General features: G+C 37.9%; 1 protein-coding gene across 1 annotated transcript in view; it reads left to right on the forward strand.

The window, feature by feature from the left end:
* LOC125229410 (RNA/RNP complex-1-interacting phosphatase homolog) overlaps nucleotides 1-22,360 on the forward strand; it is an 86,532-nt gene extending 64,172 nt beyond the window's left edge. Inside the window, exons 7-9 of the mRNA XM_048134239.1 lie at nucleotides 11,394-11,434; nucleotides 20,214-20,321; nucleotides 21,382-22,360. Coding sequence (XP_047990196.1) covers nucleotides 11,394-11,434; nucleotides 20,214-20,321; nucleotides 21,382-21,839 — 607 coding nt within the window. The 3' untranslated portion in view covers nucleotides 21,840-22,360. The remainder of the gene's footprint in view (nucleotides 1-11,393; nucleotides 11,435-20,213; nucleotides 20,322-21,381) is intronic.
* Nucleotides 22,361-22,644: the final 284 nt, after the last annotated feature.

Here is a 22,644-nt window from a genome sequence, read left to right on the forward strand (position 1 = left end):
TATGTATATATAAATCAGCACCTATTCAAAAGAAACGTTTCCATAAAGTAGGTAGGTACTAGGTAGACTAGGTAGGTAATTGTATGAGTCATTAGTTACTTGAAATAAACCATTTCATTTCATTTCATTTTTATGACAAATTTATATAGATAAGGTGATGCTACATCATCGATTACCGATTGAAAAACGGTTTAGAATGGCATGTGTGTGAAAATGTTTCAATTACGATTCGAGAGCGGATGTCGCACGGGCACCAGAATATCGAGCGTGTGAAAATACCACCGCGCGAGTTGGTCGATAAAATTATCGAGTAGTCGCGATTCTGATGGACACTAAGTAATTGTCAATATTTTCAGGCGTTATATACTATTTATCTAAATAGCGACGACAGCGACGTGAACGTACTCGTGCAAGATCGAATGGCCGCTACTTCTTTGTTAGGTGTACACAGTGTAGTGTCACAGAAGCGGAACGTAAAATTGTCACACCCAATTTTTGAATTTATTATTTGACTTTGTAAGTGTCGTATAGGTACACGACAAGTAACGACAACCAATTTAAAGTCTGAGCACAGAATATATAATAGTACAAGTACAGAAGGCCCACTGCTTTGATGTTCACGAAATGCCGCCTTTTTAAATGCCTACAAAATTCTAACAAAGAAACGAGCCGCACGTGCGCAGCGTGGGATGATAGGGTTGCCTATGGATTAAAACGAATTAATTCTCAGATAAAATGTTATACTATATATCTTGGGTACTTTCTAGGTATATATACAGTATTTATATATTTTTCTTTAAGCCTTCAGCATCATAAGCCTTATTGAACTTTTCCGTGGGACTTAATCAATAAGATCTGTGTAAGATTGTCCTATTTTATTCATGATGTCTATTTAACTATGCATTATTAGCCATTCCACACGTGGACATCGCATATGAACCTTAAAAAAACTCGCGACGTAAAGTAACAATAGAAAGAGCGAACGTGCGTTCCGTGAGAACACGCGCCACCCTTTATTAGGCCGCGAACTCGCGGCCGCCAGCATGTACTTGTAGCGCGGCGATACAATCGCAGAGTGAGCCGCCCCTGGTCTCAGGCTCAACAATAGCATTTAATCCGTCAGGACTGATAGCAATGACGCAATATACGTAGCCGCCCAGATTTCTTATTTGTTGACCATACTAAACTTACTGTAATGGGCCATATTTAATGTTCCGTAAAAGAGAATTATTTTATGTGGTCGCATAATGTTATTTAGTTGTCGATTCGGTATGACTATATCCATGTCTAGACTAACAAATTGGATTAATTGCTTAGCAAATCACACTTTAAATTACTCATACTGTTTAAATACTTTAAGCGGAATATTCGAAATACAACACCGCTGTGTCATTCGATGGTGTTTTTAATTAATCCGGGAAACAAATTGAAAAATATTGTGTTCTTAATTGTTCCATTTTAATTCGAGATGACTAATATCATGTTTTGAATGATAAAATTAGTCATCATATTCATTGAGTAAAGTTCAATAATTGGTGCCAAACTTCAGAGCTATCTATCTGGATGGATATGCCATCTAGACCAAGTGGTCCAAGTCTCGCGCAACTCAGTTGTAAAATGGCATAAGTGTTATGTCCAACTTACATTTTACTCTTGAACTGTGTGAGATGTATGTATTTATATTCTCTAGGGCCATAGAAATATTGTATGCGGTATCTTTGTTAAATATTCATAGGTCGTTTTGTTATGCGACGTCTGCCGACGCCTCTATTAGATTGCCTGATTCATTTGCACATCCTACATGTTTATTAGCTGATGAATAGGCATTGTTGTGGTTTATCATGCCTACCGAATTGTATATTCGATCCGAAATAATTAGTCCTATGTCTTTACTTGATATTGTGTAGGACGTTGTACGTTGTACTTGTGGAATCTAGAAAGAGATTTAATTTAACTGGATGTATTGTAATTTGGCTGACAAAAAAATCTTATTCTTGACCAGGTGTAAATTATGTTTACTTTGTTAATTAACGTCAGAGATTTAACGTCAGAAATGTTTAATTAAATGTTAGCTTTGTGTTGTTAAGTTATTATTTGTCGCCACATTTATTTATCGATATAGAACAATAACCTAATAACAGAACTAATAACTAATAAGAAAAAAATAACATAAAACTATCCAAATAAACTATTCCCTGTCGTTCCCGGTGCAAAAGTGCGGAATAAGTTAAGTTCATTTGTTTACTTTTAATTATGTAGTACTTAATTAATACATACAAATATAAACACTTGTTTCTTGACCTAAAAGTAAAAGAGTTTTATCAGGGGCGGCTCACTCCGCGATTCTATCGCCGTGCTACAAGTACATGCCGGCGGCTGCGAGTTCGCGGCCTAATCAGGGGTGGCGCGCGTTCTCACGGAACGCACGTTCGCACTTTATATTGTTATTTTACGTCACGAGTTTTTTTTTTGAGGTTCATATGCGATGTCCGCGTGTGGAATGGCTAACAATGCTGTTAAATAGACATCATGAATAAAATATGTACCATAGCACATTCTTACAGAGATCTACTATTGATTAAGTCCCACGGAAAAGTTCAATAAGGCTTGTGATGTTGGAACTTAAACCAAAATACAGTATATAATATACCTAGAAAGTACCCAAGACTTAATATATAAAAGTACTACATATTACTTACTACATGACTTATTATAATTATAATAGTATAACATTTTATCTGAGTAATTAATTCGTTTTAATCCATAGGCAACCCTATCATCCGACGCTGCGCACGTGCGGCTCGTTTCTTTGTAAAAAATTTGTAGGCATTTAAAAAGGCGGCATTTCGTGAAGATCAAAGCAGTGGGCCTTCTGTACTTGTACTATTATATATTCTGTGGTTTTATAGCGTCCCATTTGTCCTTTTAAAATATTTTGTAGACGCTTCAAATATCCAGCAACATGAAGTCCTTGTCATTAATGAACCCAAAGAACTTTAAGTGCTTGAACAATCAAATTGTTTTACATAAAAGACTATTCCATTTCAAATTACAATAAAACTTTATTAGATATTACAATCGTAGCAACCACAGCCTCCTCTATTTGTCAGGCGCCGCAAACAATACAAAGGTTACTCGTGTACTATTTTAGTGTATATAATAGGCTTAACCACAAAGGACACGTTCCGGGAACACTGCATAATCGAGACGTAACAGTTGTGTTCAAAACATTAATGCCGGTGATTCAGAACGTAATTGAGACAGTTTTTAGTGGGTAGTTGATATAGAAAACAGTTAATGAACAGTATGTTTTTGTGAACTGTTTCTTAAAGTTGACTCATTCTAGCACGTAGTGCCTCCGCCAACCATATGCTAGTTGTTTAATGCCCCTTTTGGTCACAGCACTGTCTCTTCGAGAACTCCCATCCAGAAGTGCCTTTAAATTTTTCAATATCACCCACCCAACGAGCGACCTAGAAATATTTTTAGCATTTCGTATGCCCTCAATAGACTCAAGACAATACGTTTCGTTTCATTTAGGGGCTGTAGTGATACATGTTACGGTACGAGTAATATGCTGCAAGTGCAATAGCCTGTGGCTGGTTAGTTGACATTTCAGTATTGCTTTTACCAGAGTCGTTTGGCAGATCTGATCCTCCAAATGATTACTGCACCACCGTCTCCGTACACTGTAGTTGCGGTCGGTACCGGCGCCGCAGTACGTTTGATGTGCCCCGCGTGATTCACCCGCTCATGGCTTCACGGCTGGCATATCAAATCTGGTTAGCAATAGCATAAGTTTCTATATATATCTTTTGACAGACGTTGGTGATCCTTCAGATGATGAGTACTGCACCGTCTTAGTACACTGTAGTTGCGGTCGGTACCGGCGCCGCAGTACGTTTGATGTGCCCGCGTGATTCACCCGCTCATGGCTTATGGCCTCACGGCTGGCATGGCAAATCTGGATAGCATACGTTTCGGTATGTGCAGCCCGTTTCCGGACTATCCCCCGGACGCTAAAACATACTAAATTCATTTGCGTTAAAGGGCGACTTTACATTTTCTAACATTGACTTCCGATCCGATCCTTCCAGTTACCAGCTCGGTTCAAAACGCTTCTTATTCTTACGGTAAAATTTTGTTATTCTTAGCATTTTATTATACGAATGTTAATGTAATTTGCTTGCCGTCAATTTATTCCATCCCTCGTTACAAAATTGTGTTATTTCTGTTTATAAAAACCTAGATACGTATTCATTTTTGTATTGATAAATAAAACATTAAAATAGGGCCCTAAATATAGAATAATTTAAAAGCTTCAAAAGCCATTGATTACGATACAGTAGCTTTATCAGCTGGCAGTCAATCTGTAAGTACTTACTTCTTTTTTGTCCCATCTTTATTTTTAATAGTATAAATGTCATAGATACATTCTTAACTTGAAAAACTTCTCAGACAATGCCCTTAGTAATAGGATTATTTTTTTCTTTATTCATTTTCTTTACATTTCCGACATTTTCTTTCGCCCACACACTTTTATAGTTAGAAGCTAAAGCTGTTTTCATACAAAGGGGACGACCCTTTTCGTTCTTTCGTAAAGTGATAGAAATTGATGTGGTTTTCAAATTCCTAAAAATTGATCGTTATAGCACGGCGCATAGACAAGTTGCCAATGCTTCACGTTTCGTAGTATGACGTTCCTTTGGAGTTCGCTCAAGGCTTTAACTACTCTGTCAATATTATTGTATTTATTTTACAATATCGACGGTGGCTATAACTATGAAAATTTAAGCACGTAACCTATACAAACCATCAATTAACGGATTTGCTACACAACAAGTCGCTAAGTATATAACTAAGTGTGAAAAACTTTGCTAGCTAAAATTGATTACGAATAAATTGGCACCTTAATAATAAATCCGCATACTGTGTTGTTTGAACTTTAGACTAGGATAACTAATAATAGTTACATACCTACTAAACAGAATAAGATACAGTTAGTGTGTAAATTCTCAAATATTTATTACTAGTTTTTGCGCGGCTTCGCCCGCGTCGCGTTAGAAAGAGATAAAAAGTAGCCTATGTCACTTTCCATCCCTTAACTATCTATGTATCTCCACTTAAAAATCACATTAATTCGTCGCTCCGTTTTGCCGTGAAAGACGGACAAACAAACAGACACACACCACTTTCCCATTTATAACATTAGCACAGTATAATAAAGAGTACTATCGTACAGTATGGCCACTACCGCTCCCGCTGAAAGTGCCGCCCACCCCCTCTCGGTTACCTCACAGTTACCGCCTGTCAAAAACGCGAACAGTCGACCTGTCATATCTCACTCACACAAGCATGGTACGCGTTCACCTACACGAGCTTAGAATGTGTGCTAGGAACGCGCCTCTTTCATATATTTGATCGCCAGTGACCGAGATGAGACATTAGTATGGATGGCGATGGGCTAACAACCTATCACTGAAATATTGGAAATTATACGGTTTCTTTCAACCCCTTTAAAGAGTGGCGCTGAATCTTGAGCAGTTTCATGTGTCCTGCCTACCTCTTTTGGGAATACAGGCGTGATTGTATGTATGTATGTATGTTAATACATACTAGATTCCTCATATACGTGCCCTAAGATTGACTCGGGATTCCTTCCAATCCGGCCGTTGACGCGGTTTCAATGCATAAAGTTTCCCGACGAAAACACTCCGCTGAACCCATCGCCGATCGGGCCCATTCCCGAACACTCCCAATATCTACTTACTGAAATGACGGTAGGACGAAAGGGGACGACAGAGTTTCATACAAATGTAGTCGCTTTTCCTACCGGCCATGTTGACATTGTTTCACAATTTTTAACCCCCGACGCAAAATCGACGGGGTGAAGTTTGATGTGTCTGTCTGTGTGTCTGTCTGTCTGTCTGTTTGTCTGTCTGTCTGTCTGTGTGTGTGTCTGTCTGTGGCATCGTAGCTCCCGAACGGATGAACCGGTTTAGATTTAGTTTTTTTGTTTGAAAGCTGAGTTAGTCGGGAGTGTTCTTAGCCACGTTTTATGGAAAATCAGACCACTGTGTCGCAGTCGGGCGTTTTTTCAAAATTTTAATTTTGTGGTTATTAAAAATCGAAAATAAGATGTCATATATTAAAGAAAAAAAAAAAAATGACGAGCACCACCAGTGGTGAAGGCCGGATTCGAACCGGCGTCTTTTAGCAATCCAGGCCAAACGCCATCACCCCTAGGCCACCTCGCCACGCTCGCTTATTTTCGATTTTTAATTTATATATAGTAGTGTGACTACATAAAAAAAAAACACAAATCAGAATATTTGTTAAAATAATTTTATTTGTTCCCATAGTTGCGTTTTGTGGTTATTAATGATAAAGTCTGTTCCCCCATACATTTAACGATTCTTCTGTTTCCGATCAGACTCTATGATAGTTACGCCACGCTGTCCTGTTTGGTTAAAAAAAAACTAAACACTGATTTCTTTTTCTAACTCATAATAATTTAAAATTTAAAACAAAAATAGGGAAATATATACTAAAATACATAAATTTTTTACGAAATATTTTTCAAAATATCAATATCCAAGGAGGAAAATCAATAATACGTTTGTATGGTGAATCGTTTCTGCCTTATCCACGTAATGGTTCTGCTTTCATTGACATCTCGTCACGATATTGACGAACTACGCCAGTTAAGGCGTACATTGTTATTTATGACTGAGATTCTTGCTATTTTTGTCTTCGCATCCTGTAAACGTTACTGTGTTCAAAAATTCAGATTCAATAATTTATTCATGGTAAACACAATTATATACATAAGTATTATATAAATTCCAATATAAGATTTAAAAAAAAATATATGTGTAAAAAACGGTTGGTCGATGTTTAGATTTACACCGTACAAGTAATTTACTATGCACACCTAAATATTAAAAGGTTGTTTTACATTTTTCATCAGTAAATTGGTATGGCCTTGTTCATAAGCGGCGCTCGAATGTTGGTTTTATTCCAACGCTGTTTGCATAGTCTTTATGATCATTAAAATCGGTATTGAAAAGCTCTTGAACGTAAAATAAACCAACTCGATGGTAATGAAATACGCCATGTTATGTGTCAACAAGTGCATACCAATTATTTTCATATTTATGAACATTATTTCGTATGTAAAACAACTAAACATAAGTTATTAATTTTATTCTGAATAGTCTAGTTTACAACATGTATTCGCTTGAATTTTGTAAATATCTGTTTTCTTTTAATGGGATTTTCGATATGAATCGGACGTTTAAAGTGTATTATCCTCTGAGGGTTCAGAGTAAACAACTTACTCTATTTACTGTTAAAACGTTTTCTAGATTCGCAATTTAAACTGAGTCACCTAATACTTTGAGCTGCTTGTTTTTAGGGTTACCTTTTTAAATACGAGTAAACAGACGCAATTAAATGAATCACCTTGATAACATAGTTGCATTCGTCAAACCCCTGGTAACCTAATAGTGAAATTAGCCTCCATCAGAGTCCATAAAGCACTACTAAGAGGCAATAACAGTCCTGCAAACGTCTCTCCAATCTTGTAACTCACATGGCGATTCGCTGAAGGCGCCATCGCCACCGCTCTTGTAATAACTTTACATCATCGAGCGTCACGACTCTAGGAGACGCATTCGGATTTTCTACACATTCTATTGATTGAAACTGAATGTTTGTGCGAATCTGTCGCAGCAGTATGATTGCCTACTAGATATATCGAATTAAGATGATGTTTTTGAAATCTGAATACGCCTTACGGCGTAATAGTCGATCTAGCCCGTGGCTACGAAGAGTTTTATAACTTGATTAAGAGTAACATAAGGACACTGTTGTGAATAAGTTAAGATGTGGTCGTAAACATTTTCGCTGTGCCGACAATCGGTTATCACCCTTTAAAGTCTAGCCTACAGCCGATAGTACTCTTTATTATACTGTGCTACAGCCATGAAATGTCGCAATTTAAGGAAAATAGCATACGATATATGAGGGCATGAGTTGGCTTTTTAGATCTTCACATTGAAATTACCCTTTATTTTTATTCATCATGTTTTCTCGGGTACTTATTAGATAAAGTTGCGCATATTCATTGGAGAAGTGACGGTAATGAATCAAAAGCTACTTGCATCCCGAAAGCATTCTGCCACCGTCCGCCGCGCAGTTCGCACGTCATAATAAACATGACCTCTACCTCAAGCCGGTCTGCCACTAGCTAAGCTCTGGGTACTAAAACTTCATCACCTAGGTAATAAGCCATAACAACATGTTAGCTTTTGATATTTATACCTACAGATTTTAGTCTTTATTTTAACTTTGTTGGTTCGTTAATTACCACCACATTTGACTCCTCTCAAATCCTTTATTATTGTTTGGAACGGTATTTGGTCCTTAATTTGTATTTTGTCCACGTTTGACCCTTGATCTTGTACGAACCTCTGTGTTTTAGGGCGGCCTGGATCTCATGGGAACCTCCTGTGTCCTTATCTCGCGTTGTATCAGAATGTCGCCTATTATCTCTGTTCCGGGCATTTTCGGCGCTTGTACCCCAGTACCGACGGAGCGACATGTACGCTCCTACCATGATGGATGCGTTTGTGCCGCATATGTGAGGTCCGGTGCGTTAGGTGCCGAGAAAGTTGCTCTTGGATACCCAGCTCCGTGTAAGAAAAGCGTCCAAATATGCAAATGATATCGGTAAATCTATAATATTTCATCGGGTCGCTGTCAATTGAATCGAAGTGGGACACGAAAAGTATAAAACAATTCGTGATATTTTACTTTATCAATTTGCAGCAATGTTAACGTATCATCGTAAGCGTATTAGTTTACGATCGCATGCCATGAAGCTCACGTAATGATCCTGTAAATCTGTCATTTTATGGACTCCCAAGGTTTAAAGCGCACTCAAATGTTCATTAACCTCTGCGTTTATCAATTAATTTGGGGATTTAGTTATTTCCTGTAGGTGGGTCGTATGTTACGTCACATAGTGTAAGGGCTATAATAATTGCAGTGAAGCCTCCTGGTAGTTACATAAATTTTCCAGTGTAGTGGGGTCGGCGCAGTCGCGGTCGGTGCCACTTGAAAAATACTCGGATTATAACTTGGGAGCGATCTCCCGACTAGATAACGCCGCTAGATATAAATTATCCTACAAACGGTGGATGCGGCTGATATTAAATAAGAAAGCATGTAATTCACGCAGCTCCAATCTGCCTGCTGTGTAATAAAATACACAATTTTGACAGATTTTAAATAATGACATCCGTGCACCAGGAATCACTTGGAAAGTTTGATTCGAAGACTCCACATCAAACATAACCTGTAGCAAGCGCAAGCATGTGAGCATGTAAATATAATTTCATTGTGTATAACAATGTTAACACTACTGATGCTCTTAAGTAATTATCATTTCGTGACAAAACACGATTACGCATTTTTACAAAAATATAATTAGAAAGCGGTAGTATCCTTAAATAAACCTAATAAAACATGGAAATTGATCTGTCATAAGCAATTAAATCTATAAATCTTATTATCAAGTATATTTATAGTGTACATTGACTGTTAGGTAGATTCAGAGGTGCCGTTAAATTAACCCCAGAGTTATAAAAATACTTTACGGGTCGAAACTTCGTAAGGAGCCGGTTCGGCATTTGTTTCAAACTTTGATTATCGATTAAGTATCGATTCGTTTATGAGCAGCGTTATTTTGGAAAGTGGCCGCTGTCACGCCAGGCTCGAAGGGGCGCGCCACTTAATAAAATGTTCAATTATCATTATATCATTAAACTATGTGGAGTTAGTTCTCCAACAGAAATAATTCATATCGGCTTATTATGGTTACTTTATTATTATATGATTTTGTTAATGCATGCATCTTCAGTCATACTGGTTTTTCTATATGCATCAGAATTGTTACGTTTCACAGAGATGTTACCATTAAATAGTTTCCTAATACACGCATTTTAAAGGTTTACTTAGAATTAAATATTTTCGAAACGCTTGGAAAGTCCGGTCCGCGTGAACGTCATAATTCCATACGCAAGTAGAGGCCTTGATGAGATTTTCTTTGAATTTTTGTTGAATCGTGACTTTATGCATAATTAAAGTGTTTGCTCGCTGGCGCCACACGTCGTGGCTGGTTCGGTCAGATATTCCAAACAATAATTATTTAATATGTCATACGAAGTTAGACGACTCCGTTGCCTCGGTGGTTACAATTTTGCCACAATCGTAGAGTCCTGGTCCTGATTTTAAGTTACAGTTAAGTTTTTCTTACACTTTTAACCCCTGGAACGCCGTTGTCAAAAATTTGCTACTTAATTAATAACTTTCAATCTGTTAATTACAGTTTAAATTGTCTGGGACAGATCTGGAACAAGGCGCTTGAGGGGTTAATGAATTAAGTACGGATCTCAAATGTTAAGCGTGACATTATTTATGGTTATTTGTTTATAATATTCATAATATTGCGGTGTTTTACCAGCAATCAAATTTAATATTAAACAAGGAGGTGGCGATCTCAGATACAATGAATAATTTATGATGTGGCCTTAAAGAGCTCATTTGCACCGTTTTAGATGGTAATGTCGATGATGGACTGAATTGTAAATTCTGTTTCGATGCAACCTGCCTTCTTCGCTGTCGCTAGAGGGGACTTTGGATCGGAAAATGATAGCTTAATGAAGTACCTATCGCAGGCGTTACAACTTTACATGACAAGACATAGCTGCAATCACCCATAAACAAGTTACGTTATTTGAAATATTATGACTAAATTTCTTTCTTTATAAAGAGGAAATCTTGTCACAAAACACTACAACAATCCGAATCATTAGACCACCCTACTAAGTTATTTGAGGAAACATCTTAAAAATGTCAGCGCAGGGGTTTGTAGCCTCTCCGACCCTCGCCGCAAATATGAAATATTTGTTTCGATGAAAACAAACATATTTCACAAAATTGGCAGGAATGCAGCCGATCGGCAGAAACGCCTTGTAATTCCGAGACGCCCACTGATCTGATCATGCGGTTTGAGGTGTAAAAAAATCGATAAACGCGTGGCGACACGCTGCGATCAATATAATGATAATATTTCATCCCGAACATGACGGTTGCCATAGATTTTATGTTTTTTTTTTAGAAAATTCAATTAAAACTTTAATGGCGAAATAACTGTTAGGATGTTTTATATTTAGCTACCAAATTTTGTGACATTATCGATTTCCCATACGACTTTTGCATATTCATCTTACATAGTTTTTTGTAAACTGACTTTTAAATCTTGTAAGTCTCTCTTAACATGTCTTATGGCAATATAGCGTCATTGGTTTTGCTTTATTTGTTTCCAGATTTATGGATACCATCGACGAGTTCTTGGGAAAAGACTGCGGTGAGTCCAAATTTGTGTTTACTGAATGTATTAACACTTTTGACCTCTTGTAGCACTTAATGTGAACTTATTGCTTTGCGGTTTTTGTCTTCTAGTGGCCGTACAAGTCAATAGAGCCAAACGTGGTTTGTCGATCGCAGGTATGAACTTTTTACTAAAACGGCACACCAATATTAAGATTGTTATTATTTTAGAGATGTAGGTTTAGGTTTATTTAACAATATTAATTAATAATTAGGGTTCCGTACCAAAAAGGTACAACAGGAACCCTTATGGTGCGACTCTGTCCGTCTGTCTGTCCGTCTGTCACATTGTTAAATATCTCGAGAACTACTTATGCTATCGATATGAAATTTGGAATAGTTATAAACATTGTGAACCTCTACAAGTTGAAAGTATTTTTTTTTTAATTAATTAATATAAATGATAGAAAATGGCTAAAATGAAAGGGGGCAAACTGAAAATTTCAAGTAACTAGGTCAAGTGGGGTATCGTTAGAAAGAGCTCAAGTTGTACATATCAAAACTATTTTTTATAATTTTTTGGTTGTGGAAAAAAAAGTTTTTTGAAGGAAAATGTAAAAAAAATACCGTCCCCCCCCTTATCTCCGAAGTTTACCAACATAAATTTATGAAATTTTTACCAAACATGGCTATTATAATGAATATTACAGGAAAAATAAAATCGTACACGTATCTTGAAAACTTTTTTATTTATTTATAAAAAACCTTTCAGATTTACATTTTGAATTTCAACACCCTTATTTACCCTTATTATTTAAGTACCTGTATTTTTTAACAAAATAACAATGAAATTACCTGCTTTCAAATAGAGGCAAAATGGTTAAAATCGGTTCACGCAATAAACATTTATTCCATACAAATCATCTTCCATACTAGCTCGCGCGCATTAGTTTACTCAATTTGCCGATATGTCGCTGTACGTTGAACGCTCATTTCCTACATCGCGTTTTTCCTGATATAATGAGGTCGGTTCAGGAGCGTCCTTGCGACATGTCGTAAGTCGTAAACTATTGAAGTCGAATAGTCTTGATTTTATTTGGACGTAGTCTAACAATAAAATTGTATATTAAAATATTACTTGTTATGTGAGAAATTGAGTCTTGAGGGATTTAGTCTAATCTGTAGAGTTCTATGAATAACATTTTTATGATTCAACTATTGAAAGTTTGTACGGAACCCTCGGTGAGCGAGTCCGACTCGCACTTGACCGGTTTTTTTAATATGTATATAGTATATTAGAAAGTAAAAGTACAGTCAACCAATTGGAACCATGGCCAAAAATTTTTGACATGGTTATAGAGTGGCCTAGGGTTCCAATTGGTTGAATGTATATTGTACATAGGCACAACTCATAGGAAAAAAAAATAGGATGTAGTTTATGTAAAAATAGAACAAATGCCAAGTTGATATGAAAGCATGTTCTTTTGGTGGTATGATCTAAAAGCCCATATTTATATGCTACGTGAACCGTAATTTTCCTCAAGAGCCATTTCAATGCTAAGCGGTTCCTTTGCGCTAAAAGTATCCTCCTAGAGTAAGATGTTAAAGTGATTGATCGTTATTGAAATGCACCCTCAGACCTCTGCACGTGTCAGAACTGTTAGGAGTGTTTCCCGTTCCGCGTGGGAGTCCCTCGCGATGAGGTGTTAATGCACGCCCATTGCCTAATTGTATTGCTTTACGAGACCACCATAAAGAGCATCGTTCAGACAACTCTTTATAGACACTAATCGTTATTCCATTGTGCTTCTTCTCCAACTGTACCCCGGTGTCGCGCCGGCGTGAATACGGCCATATAATTTTGTTGGATTGAACATTAAACTGTTGTGCAATACGATTGTCGTTTAAACTTACACTGAGTTACGAGATTCCGTGGACCTTGTTGCTTTTATTATTTATACTTTTGTAATTTAACCTCCACAAGGTTAATTTCGAAGAATCATGCTCGAAACTTAATCAATTTAAGTTATGACTGCTAAAAGCATAATCTTGTTGACCTTTTGTGTTTTCGGCAAGAATATTTTACTATTTCTTTATTTTACTACATATTACATTCTTGTATGACGCATTCAAATATCTGATGCATGGAATAACCCATTCCCCACAGTGGTTCAATTTGCCGCAATCGGTCTGTCACATCAAAACATTTCAACGCATTGTACAGCAATAGAATCTTATCACAGACGCTGGACAAAACACACGATTTCAATTAAACTCAGCTTCGTTTTTAATGAGGAATTTATAACGCATCCAGCCATTCAAGACTTATTAAATTTTAGAGTTGCATCTCATTCGCCGCGTCAGCGATGGGCTGTAAATCAGAGGGGGCTCTTGTTAGACTGGCGAGAGTAGAAGCTCGGGCACTGGCGGCCGGCGCGCTGGCCTTCGCGTCCGGAGTTATCGGCAGCTACGCTTTTAATTACAGTGACACAAATCGTACTTATCGCTGAACTTCTCACGGTGCTCGGCTCAATATTCGGAACGTTCATTAAGTTCTAATTACGAATGGGCGCCCTTGTTTGTCTTGATCACCAAACGTAACTTTTATTAGATTACGTGGGCAGTTTCAATTAATTGTGAGCATACGATAATCTGTCGGCATTTTCGTTAGTAATGGCCGGTTATCGGCGTCGCTAAGTAGATTGAGTGAGACGTATAATATGCGACTGGTTTGCTACGGTTGACTCTGGATGCTTTAGGGAAATAGGTCGCTTCGAGTGGTTTAAACTGTTTTTCATCAGACTGATGGCTTTGAGAGTAATTAAATAATTTGCAGTTTATAGTTTAATGGGTTATAAGTTAGTTTCCCCTTGAATTTATTCAATGATAACCGTGGAAATTTCCTAGTTTATCTCATATGTTATCTGTCCATATCAAATACTCTATGGATATTATTGCTATTAACGAATTTCAGTATTGCCATGAGAATATTTCTTTCCAGTGAAAGACCTTTCAGTTCTTTAGTAGGTAGTGTAGGTACATTGAACTATTCACGAAAAATGTATAAACAATATCACATTTCTGTTATACCTACATGCAAAACATTAAATTATCGGATCCTTATGACTTAGCTCCTTGTAAAACATTTGTAACACCGCCGCGTGGCAAAGCGACGATATTCATATTTCACGCGTTATCTGCGAGGGAATCGCGCGACTCCTGATTTACACGATATCGCATGGCCGGGAACGCCGCTGCAAACGCTACCGTTTACATCATCGGGGTGGTCTATATGTGCGCTATTTCGCTTCTTCAATAATGCTATTTTATTACTACACTTTTCTAAAGCGGACCATTGCCTATTAAAATCTTAACAGCTTTGTTTTGAAAATCCCTTTGTTGACTTTTGCAGCAAAATGCAATTCTTAAGTTATGACTAATGTATTCTGCGAGGCATCTGGCGTGTGTCACAACACTGACGACTCGCGGTGATAGATGAACCACTCTCCCGTTACGGACAGATGACTTGCCACTTATTGATGCCTCACCGATAGTCGATACAGCTTCTTAAGCAGTATCTATTAGATTCGTGATCGCAGTTAATGCTTCCTCGCCTGCTTTAACCGCCGGAAACATAATACAAAAAGATAACATTATTTTTGAATAATAATAATTTATGTGAAAGGCTTTTATTTCACTAGTTTTAGAACAGCGACAAAATTTTATAGTCGCAATGAAAACAGATACGTAAAACTGAAATGACGTTCCTTTCTATAAAATTGTTGTGATGACGTCATGCGAAATTGAGTCGGTCGAACCAGAGTTGGGCAGTTTGTTGACACGGAGACTAGATAATATATCGCGGCGCGAACAGTTCTGCTGCACCGAGCGGGAGACAAAGTTGCACTTTTGTACTAGAAGCCGTCCGAAGACAAATGTTTCGGGGATTTGTTTGCGTCTATTTCTGAAGTGATAGTGGAGTTTAAGCGTTGTTTGTAATATATGTTATTGCTATTGAACAAATTATTGGGTTTCTTTTCAGTTTTACCAAATATTTTATCTAGTGTGGAAATATTTTCTTATGTGTTTTCGTCCTTGAGTCACACATTACATTGCCATGGGTATTTGCGAACATAATTTGTAAATTCGATTTCGTTTTTGTCTAGAGATTTTATCTGTTCATTATATTTATGGTACTTACATTCTTGGGACTTACAATCTTCTGCGACTTTTAGATTTGAAACATTTATGTCGTATGAATTACGTATATGTTGATTATACACTGACGTAACGACCATCTTTAAGATTTCTTCCAAACAATAATCATAACTCTCATATCGATTTCTCAAACCTAATCGCTTGCGGTTGCGGTGTCAAGTAAGTACAGTCATCACTGATAATATGTGTTCAGGTAGCTCGACTGCTAACGAGTACCTGCGATACAACAACTGGAGGCGTTACCGTGTTTCGCACTTTAAGCGCTATAACGGTTAGGTTATTATTAGTGGGGACTGTCCATTGCATACACTTTTGTTATTCAACGACTAGTTTATCCTCAAAGCTGTCATTCTGCTGGATCCTAACGCGTGGCGACACAGTTGCTTTGTTAGGAATATAAGAGTTACTCATAAACCATGGGAGTTGCGTTTCAACATACGCAATATTTGCATTATTAACAAAGTTTTCTCAAAATGTGTTAACAACAATGCCAGGAAAATGTGTGTGCATTACATTAAAGGTCGTTATGCTCCGTATAGAAATACCTTATTACACTTGAGCTTGAGGATCCCGTAGGCTTGAAAGACACAAATTTAATAACATACAAAGTACAATAAATTATAAAATATATGTCAGGTATTTTAATGATATTTAATTGAAACTTAAGTAATGCTCATTCAGTAATCTCAAGAATGTCCAAGGCTTCAGCCACCAGCGGCCTCGGAGCGATTAACGACAATATATTTTGTTAAATATGTAATCAGTCATGTGATCATCTGGCGCGCCCACGCCGGCGCCGGCGGCTTGCAATACAATCTTCGAGTACTTGATTTACATGATCGGTCTACTAGCAAATTGTAGGGCGATTTCATCGATTCTTGAAGTGTTGTGATCGCGGCGTGTTGACAAGATACCCATTTATCACAATTATCACATTTACCAGAGCTTTCTTACACAGAGGCGTTGCATTCTGAAGAAATCTCGGTCCGGGGAGACCAGGGAGATATAAAAAGTAATCACTGTAAACTGCATATCGAATTCTACGAACAACACCGATAGCATGGTCGCGCGATAAACGATATGACGTCAGGCCGTCCTTTTCGCATTACCTTTAAGTGCGACGTAAGTTAAATTTTTCCCAAAAGTGCGAGGCTTTGACTTCTGAATAAAACTTGTGATTATTTTCATTTCGATCTTTTAGTTATAACACTTTTGCGCACACAGTCTGAAAGTTACAAGCGAATTCTAACAATAACAGTGTAAGATCGTCGTTGGGCCATCGCGGTCGCACGAATGCGTGCGGTAAAATCCTAATAAGCCGATTACGATGTAAGAGGGTCGCGCGTAGGCGAACACTCGTATCGATGTCGGCCACAATGCATCGATTGTCGACAATCGATCTGCGACGCGATGCGTCGAGTGGAGTCTAGGCATGGCAATGCAACGGCGTAGAACTGCATCGAATGGAAATATGCAACAATATAATCATAGTAATATTATAAAAAAAGCTACCAAAATAGGAAGATCATAAGATTCATAAGGCCACGTTTTGACTGAATATGTGTTTCAAGGGATGTGTATCTAAACCAATAAAATCATTTTCTTATTTGTTTTCCTGGCTCATAAACTGATTCTATAGGTTTTAAAAATACATCTTCGGTCGAAGCGCATCACTAACATTTTCTTTTTATATTATTTATTTACTATTATTATTTATTATGTATAACCCAATTATTATTTATTATCTAGTAGAGTAGGTAATCTATACTTAGTATTTGCCCTTTTTAGAAATGAGCACTTCGGCAGTGGGTGTATACATTGACTACACGATAGCTTAATTTAACTTTGACAACAGTATTATCCTTTAGTTCCGAATGTTATGACCTGGTTGTTCGTCGTAATCTTGTACTGCATTATTCCAATTCTCTACGACAACGTCGCAAATTGGTTCCTTGAACTTAACATGCCACGAACGGCGAATTTCGCTTTTGTTATTGATACGTAGGACCATCGACGTCACTAAAACCTTTTAAGCCAGATCCGACTATCAAACTGCTTTTGTATACAAAAACGTTTTAGTATTCGTTTGCGCTTCTTTGTCACATATTGTGAAACGTTATTATCATAGTTCATAGGCGCCTGTCTGTCCGTTGACAAGTCTATAGCTGGTCCTTCTATTACGCAATGAGATGCATCACAAATATCGTTATTATAATTACGTAACGCCCTCTTTTGATACCTTTTGTCTGTTTGTCTGCCAGTGCGTACTGGTGTTGTGTTTATTCACTATCGAATTTATTACATTTTAAATGTTACATCGCTTTCTATGCTAAGTGCCTTACAAGTAGTTGCATTGTATCGGCTTATTGTATATCTTCGGTTACTTCGGTACGATTTACATGTGAATCAGTAACTAATATTTAACAGATTTGATTACTTGTGCGGGCCGATAACTAAATATCGATAACGAAGTACCTAACTTCCTATATACCCTATATACCCTATATACCCTTCCTATATACTATATACTTAGACAGTTTCGATAAAACGCGCACTTCACCCGAAAATGCGCCGTTATGAACTTTCATTGTGTGGTTAGAGTTTGCTAAGAATAGGATCGAGTGGAGAAAATGAGCTGCTCCAACAATGAGACATGGACTAAAAAATAAGAAACTCGTAAGACTCTTCGCCGAATACATGCGACAAGTTGCAATGAGGTTCTTTCTTGAACATTATTAAAATGACAACGAATAAAGCACTGCACAAGTGCACATCTGTTCTGGCGGTCGCATCAGTAATCACCGCGTTATTTGTTTCTTTAATTGAAAACGGACCCGCTCGTTAATTAAGTTGCTGGCGAAAGCCTTGATGGATTGTTGTAAATGTAAATCTTTTTCTCTTTTAGCATGCATTTGCATGTGTAATGCATCAAACGTACCTCTTGGCCGCGGCGTGGGAATCTGCGTAGACATTGAAGGTTTTGTTCGCTTTTTGTCTCGTGCTAAGACGGGTGACGTGCGTGTTGTGAGATATGCGCATTGCCTAGCGCAGGGATTTACGGCTCGTCTTTCTTATTGCCATTAATTCCTCTTGTCACAGATGTAATTTGTCTCACGACTTGTTTCTTTAGATGCTTTCAAGGGCCGCAGCGCAGCCGTGACTTTGTCACGCAGGTACAGCTTGAAAGCCGAAGCTTAAAGTGGTAATCGTTATTTGCATGACACTGATCATCAACATGAGTCATATCAAGAACTAAGATTTGAATGCGATCGTACTTACTGTTCTTCAAATTCATTTGTAAAGTTCTGTCTTAGATGTTGACGGTACTGCTTTGTTAAGCTATAAATTAGTTAACAAACCCGTGGCATGAGCTGATAGTGGCCACGTGAAGCGTAAACGCCTCGTGGCACGCGATGTGGCGCCAACTCTTTACTTTTTGTAATCTTTACTTTTTACACGATTATTAACCACACGATTTTAGTCGATAAGAAAACGACGTAGAGTCCGCTTTGGATAAATACTACTAACTATTCCAGAATCACACAAAATCATAATCCAATGTGTGACGAATTCTTAATTTTGTGTGAAATCAATGCATGCACGTTAATTTGTGTAGTTTTACTATATTTTGTCTGGTTTAAGATCCGTATGCGTTTTATAAAGCTTATAACAGGATTTACGAGTAGGTACTTTGTTAAATAGCTTGATATATATGTATTATGCAATTGAATCTTTTTTTTACCAGAGTCGAAATAAATCTGAATATAATCTTAGTAGTGGTAGGGGATTGGGAAGCTATGCGTTTTCCTAATTTCTGCACAACTACATATACATAAGACGAGCAAGTTTTCGGATACTAGAAAAACCAATCATTTTCAATTTAGGATTTTAATTATTACGTTTTGCTATTACAAGATCGTAGACAGTACAAATTTGATATATGACAGTTATGTCGGATGCTGTTACTCGCTATACTCGTACTATGATTTCTTTATGCGAGCACTCCGGCGTACACAAATAATGACAATTCCAAACCGCCAACCATCCAGCAATTACCCGCAAGTCGCCAAAGTTACCTTCCCGCAGTCTTCCTGAGGAAGTGTCAAACCGCGAGCGCGCTTCCTTCCACCCCACGGGGGCGCGTAGGGGCGCGAGCGCGAGTCAACGACCCCCGCCGATATTTGCGCTGCGATTTTGAAGACGCAAACATGAGGTTTTCGTTTATTTTTCCGCTGAAAGCCAGGGATCGATCGCGCTTCGCTTTGTCTCGGTGTTTTTAAAGCGTTTTCGATATTTGATTCTATTTATTACCTGATTTATGCATGGGAAGTTTAAAGAATGATTCAATGCTGTCTGGGTATTTACGCGCGAATATAACGTGTGTGTCGATGGATGTTTTTCTTTTCTAGTCTGGAATTTATGTGTCTGGAATTTATGTGTCTGGAATTACAAGCAGGAGAAGACCATAGGTGTAATAATACCATAAGTCCACCTTTTGTGTCAACACTTTTGGCACATTTGGCATTTTCAAAAACTTTGTGTCATGTGTTGCGCTTTTTACTGTAAGTATAGGATTAACCCAAGCTTGTTGTCCACAGACACCCTGATCGGCGTACACTGCACGCATGGTCTCAACAGGACCGGCTACATGGTGTGTCGGTATATGCGCGACCGTCTCGGGATACAGGCCGACGACGCCATCAGCAGTAAGTATGCTCTTACCAACTTTCAGCTTAGGTTTCTTACGTGGCTACAGTAGAATTCAAACATAAAAAAGTGGGCTTGCTGGTGTAGGCTTCAGACTTCAGCCGAGCCGAAGAAAGTATTTATCGATTTTATTTCACTCACATAATGCTTTTCTTAGTCGATATATTTTGGGAGTTTACATAAAGTTTCATGGTTGCGCAAGTGCTGGATGCTGCGTCACTTCTTACTACTATGAATTTAACTGTAAGTACAGTCAGTATCCGTGTAGCAGACAATGTGACCAAAAAGTTTGTCTCGGTGGTCTGACGAATTATTTGGCTACCATGGCTACTATGTACAATCTATTCGATGCTTACTATACTTACACTATACAGAGTGTATTTTGATAGCGGGTCAGTAAGGGCAGCTATGAGATCCCGTGGTCCTACGCGAAAATGGTCTAAGGAGACCTTCCCTCGATTTCAAATTGATGAAAAATGGCAATTTTTACAGATTTTGTAAAAAATATACAGGGTGCGAGAAAAAGATCATTTCTGACAAACTTTTTTTTGACGCCAATCAATCTATCCAGCATCCTATCCAGGATCAAAAACTTGTATGGACCCAAGGAAAATTTCCGGCTAAAAAAGTCACAAATCGCGAAAAACTTTTCGAATAGATTGTACATAGTAGCCATGGTAGCCAAATAATTCGTCAGACCATACAAGCTTATGATCCTGGATAGGAACGATCGGATCGATTGGCGTCAAAAAAAAAAGTTTGTCAAAAATGCCCTTTTTCTCGCACTCTGTATGTTTTTTCCAAAATCTGTAAATGGCATTTTTCATCAATTTGAAATTGAGGGAAGGTCTCCTTAGACTATTTTCGTACGTAGGACCACGGGATCTCATAGCTGCCCTTACTGACCCGCTATCAAAGTACACCCTGTATGCGGAACATTAGTTTTAATCATTTATCTCTCAAGTAACACCCCGATGTAAGCAGAAGTATGCATTTACAATTTTTTAATTTGTTAAGTCACCACAGGTCTCCCGGCTTATGTAAAAATATTTGTTACAGGGTTTGAAAAGGCCAGAGGTTACAAGATAGAACGTGAAAACTATGTAGCAGATATTTTAGGTAAGAAGGCGCCTCCTCCTGATGTCGGCAAGCAAGATACTAAGATAAAATCACTTGACAACAACGCGCAAGAGGATGATGACTCCAAACCAAGACATAATAATCGATGGGAGTTTAAAAGTCGGTCTACAAGGCATGATAATTGGCGTAGTCGTGACAATCGTTCGGGTAATGATAATGATTCGGGGTATAGGAGTCGCTGGGATAATGACAACCAGTCGGGGAATGGCAATCGATGGGCTAATGACAACCGGCCGAGAAATGGTAATCGATGGGGTAATGACAACCGTCCAGAAATGGTAATCGATGGGATAGTAACGACCAAGCAAGATCTGGCAACCGTTGGGGTAATGGCAATCAACCGAGGTATGACAATAGGTCGGGTCATGATGACTTAGGTGACACTAATCAATCGGAAACTAATAATGTATATGATAAACAATCTGTACAATATAGGTCACCTCTAGCTCAAAGTGAAGATACGGAACACCAAGGCGGAGAACAATATAATGGGTACAGAAATCGTTATAAATATGACCCTTTCAGTCGCAATCGAAGAGGACCCAGAAGTAATGATGATAGCACAGGTAGTAGTAGTAAATGGGATATGTCGGGGGTGTCGCATGTACCTCGTTAGCTTATAAGTGTAAAAGTTTGCCTAGACTCCAATTTCACGGATTTCACCATGATGACAGGTTTCACTTAACACTGACAATGTACATACATTTCTGAAAATGATGGCACCCAGCGTAAATATTGTATGACCAGCTATAAAATTTACGGCACATTATTAGTGTCATTTTGACAATGGTCACACTGTTCTTCGGTATCCATATTTTGTGAACTAAAATGGCAACATTATGCATAAGTTTGTAATTGCCAATTTAATTATAGTAGGTAATATGATCTAAACAAAATACCACCTAGTAAATGTAATTTTTTGCATAATGAAATTGATGTATTCACTATTCAGCTGCTGGCGGGACATTTTTTACATTCAAAATTTATAAGACGAATAGAACATACAAGTGGGCATAATTTATCAAATCAGTATACTTACTAGGGCTTCCAAATACCGGACCTTATCCAATACCGGTATTCATTCCGGTATTTGCGATTTCAATACCGGGATCCCGGGATCCCGGTATTGAAGTCGAGAAAATACAAAAACCAAGTAATTTGCTTAAAATAACAAATTTTATT

This window comes from Leguminivora glycinivorella, chromosome 9, assembly GCF_023078275.1.
Source record: "Leguminivora glycinivorella isolate SPB_JAAS2020 chromosome 9, LegGlyc_1.1, whole genome shotgun sequence".
Lineage (NCBI taxonomy): Eukaryota > Metazoa > Arthropoda > Insecta > Lepidoptera > Tortricidae > Leguminivora > Leguminivora glycinivorella.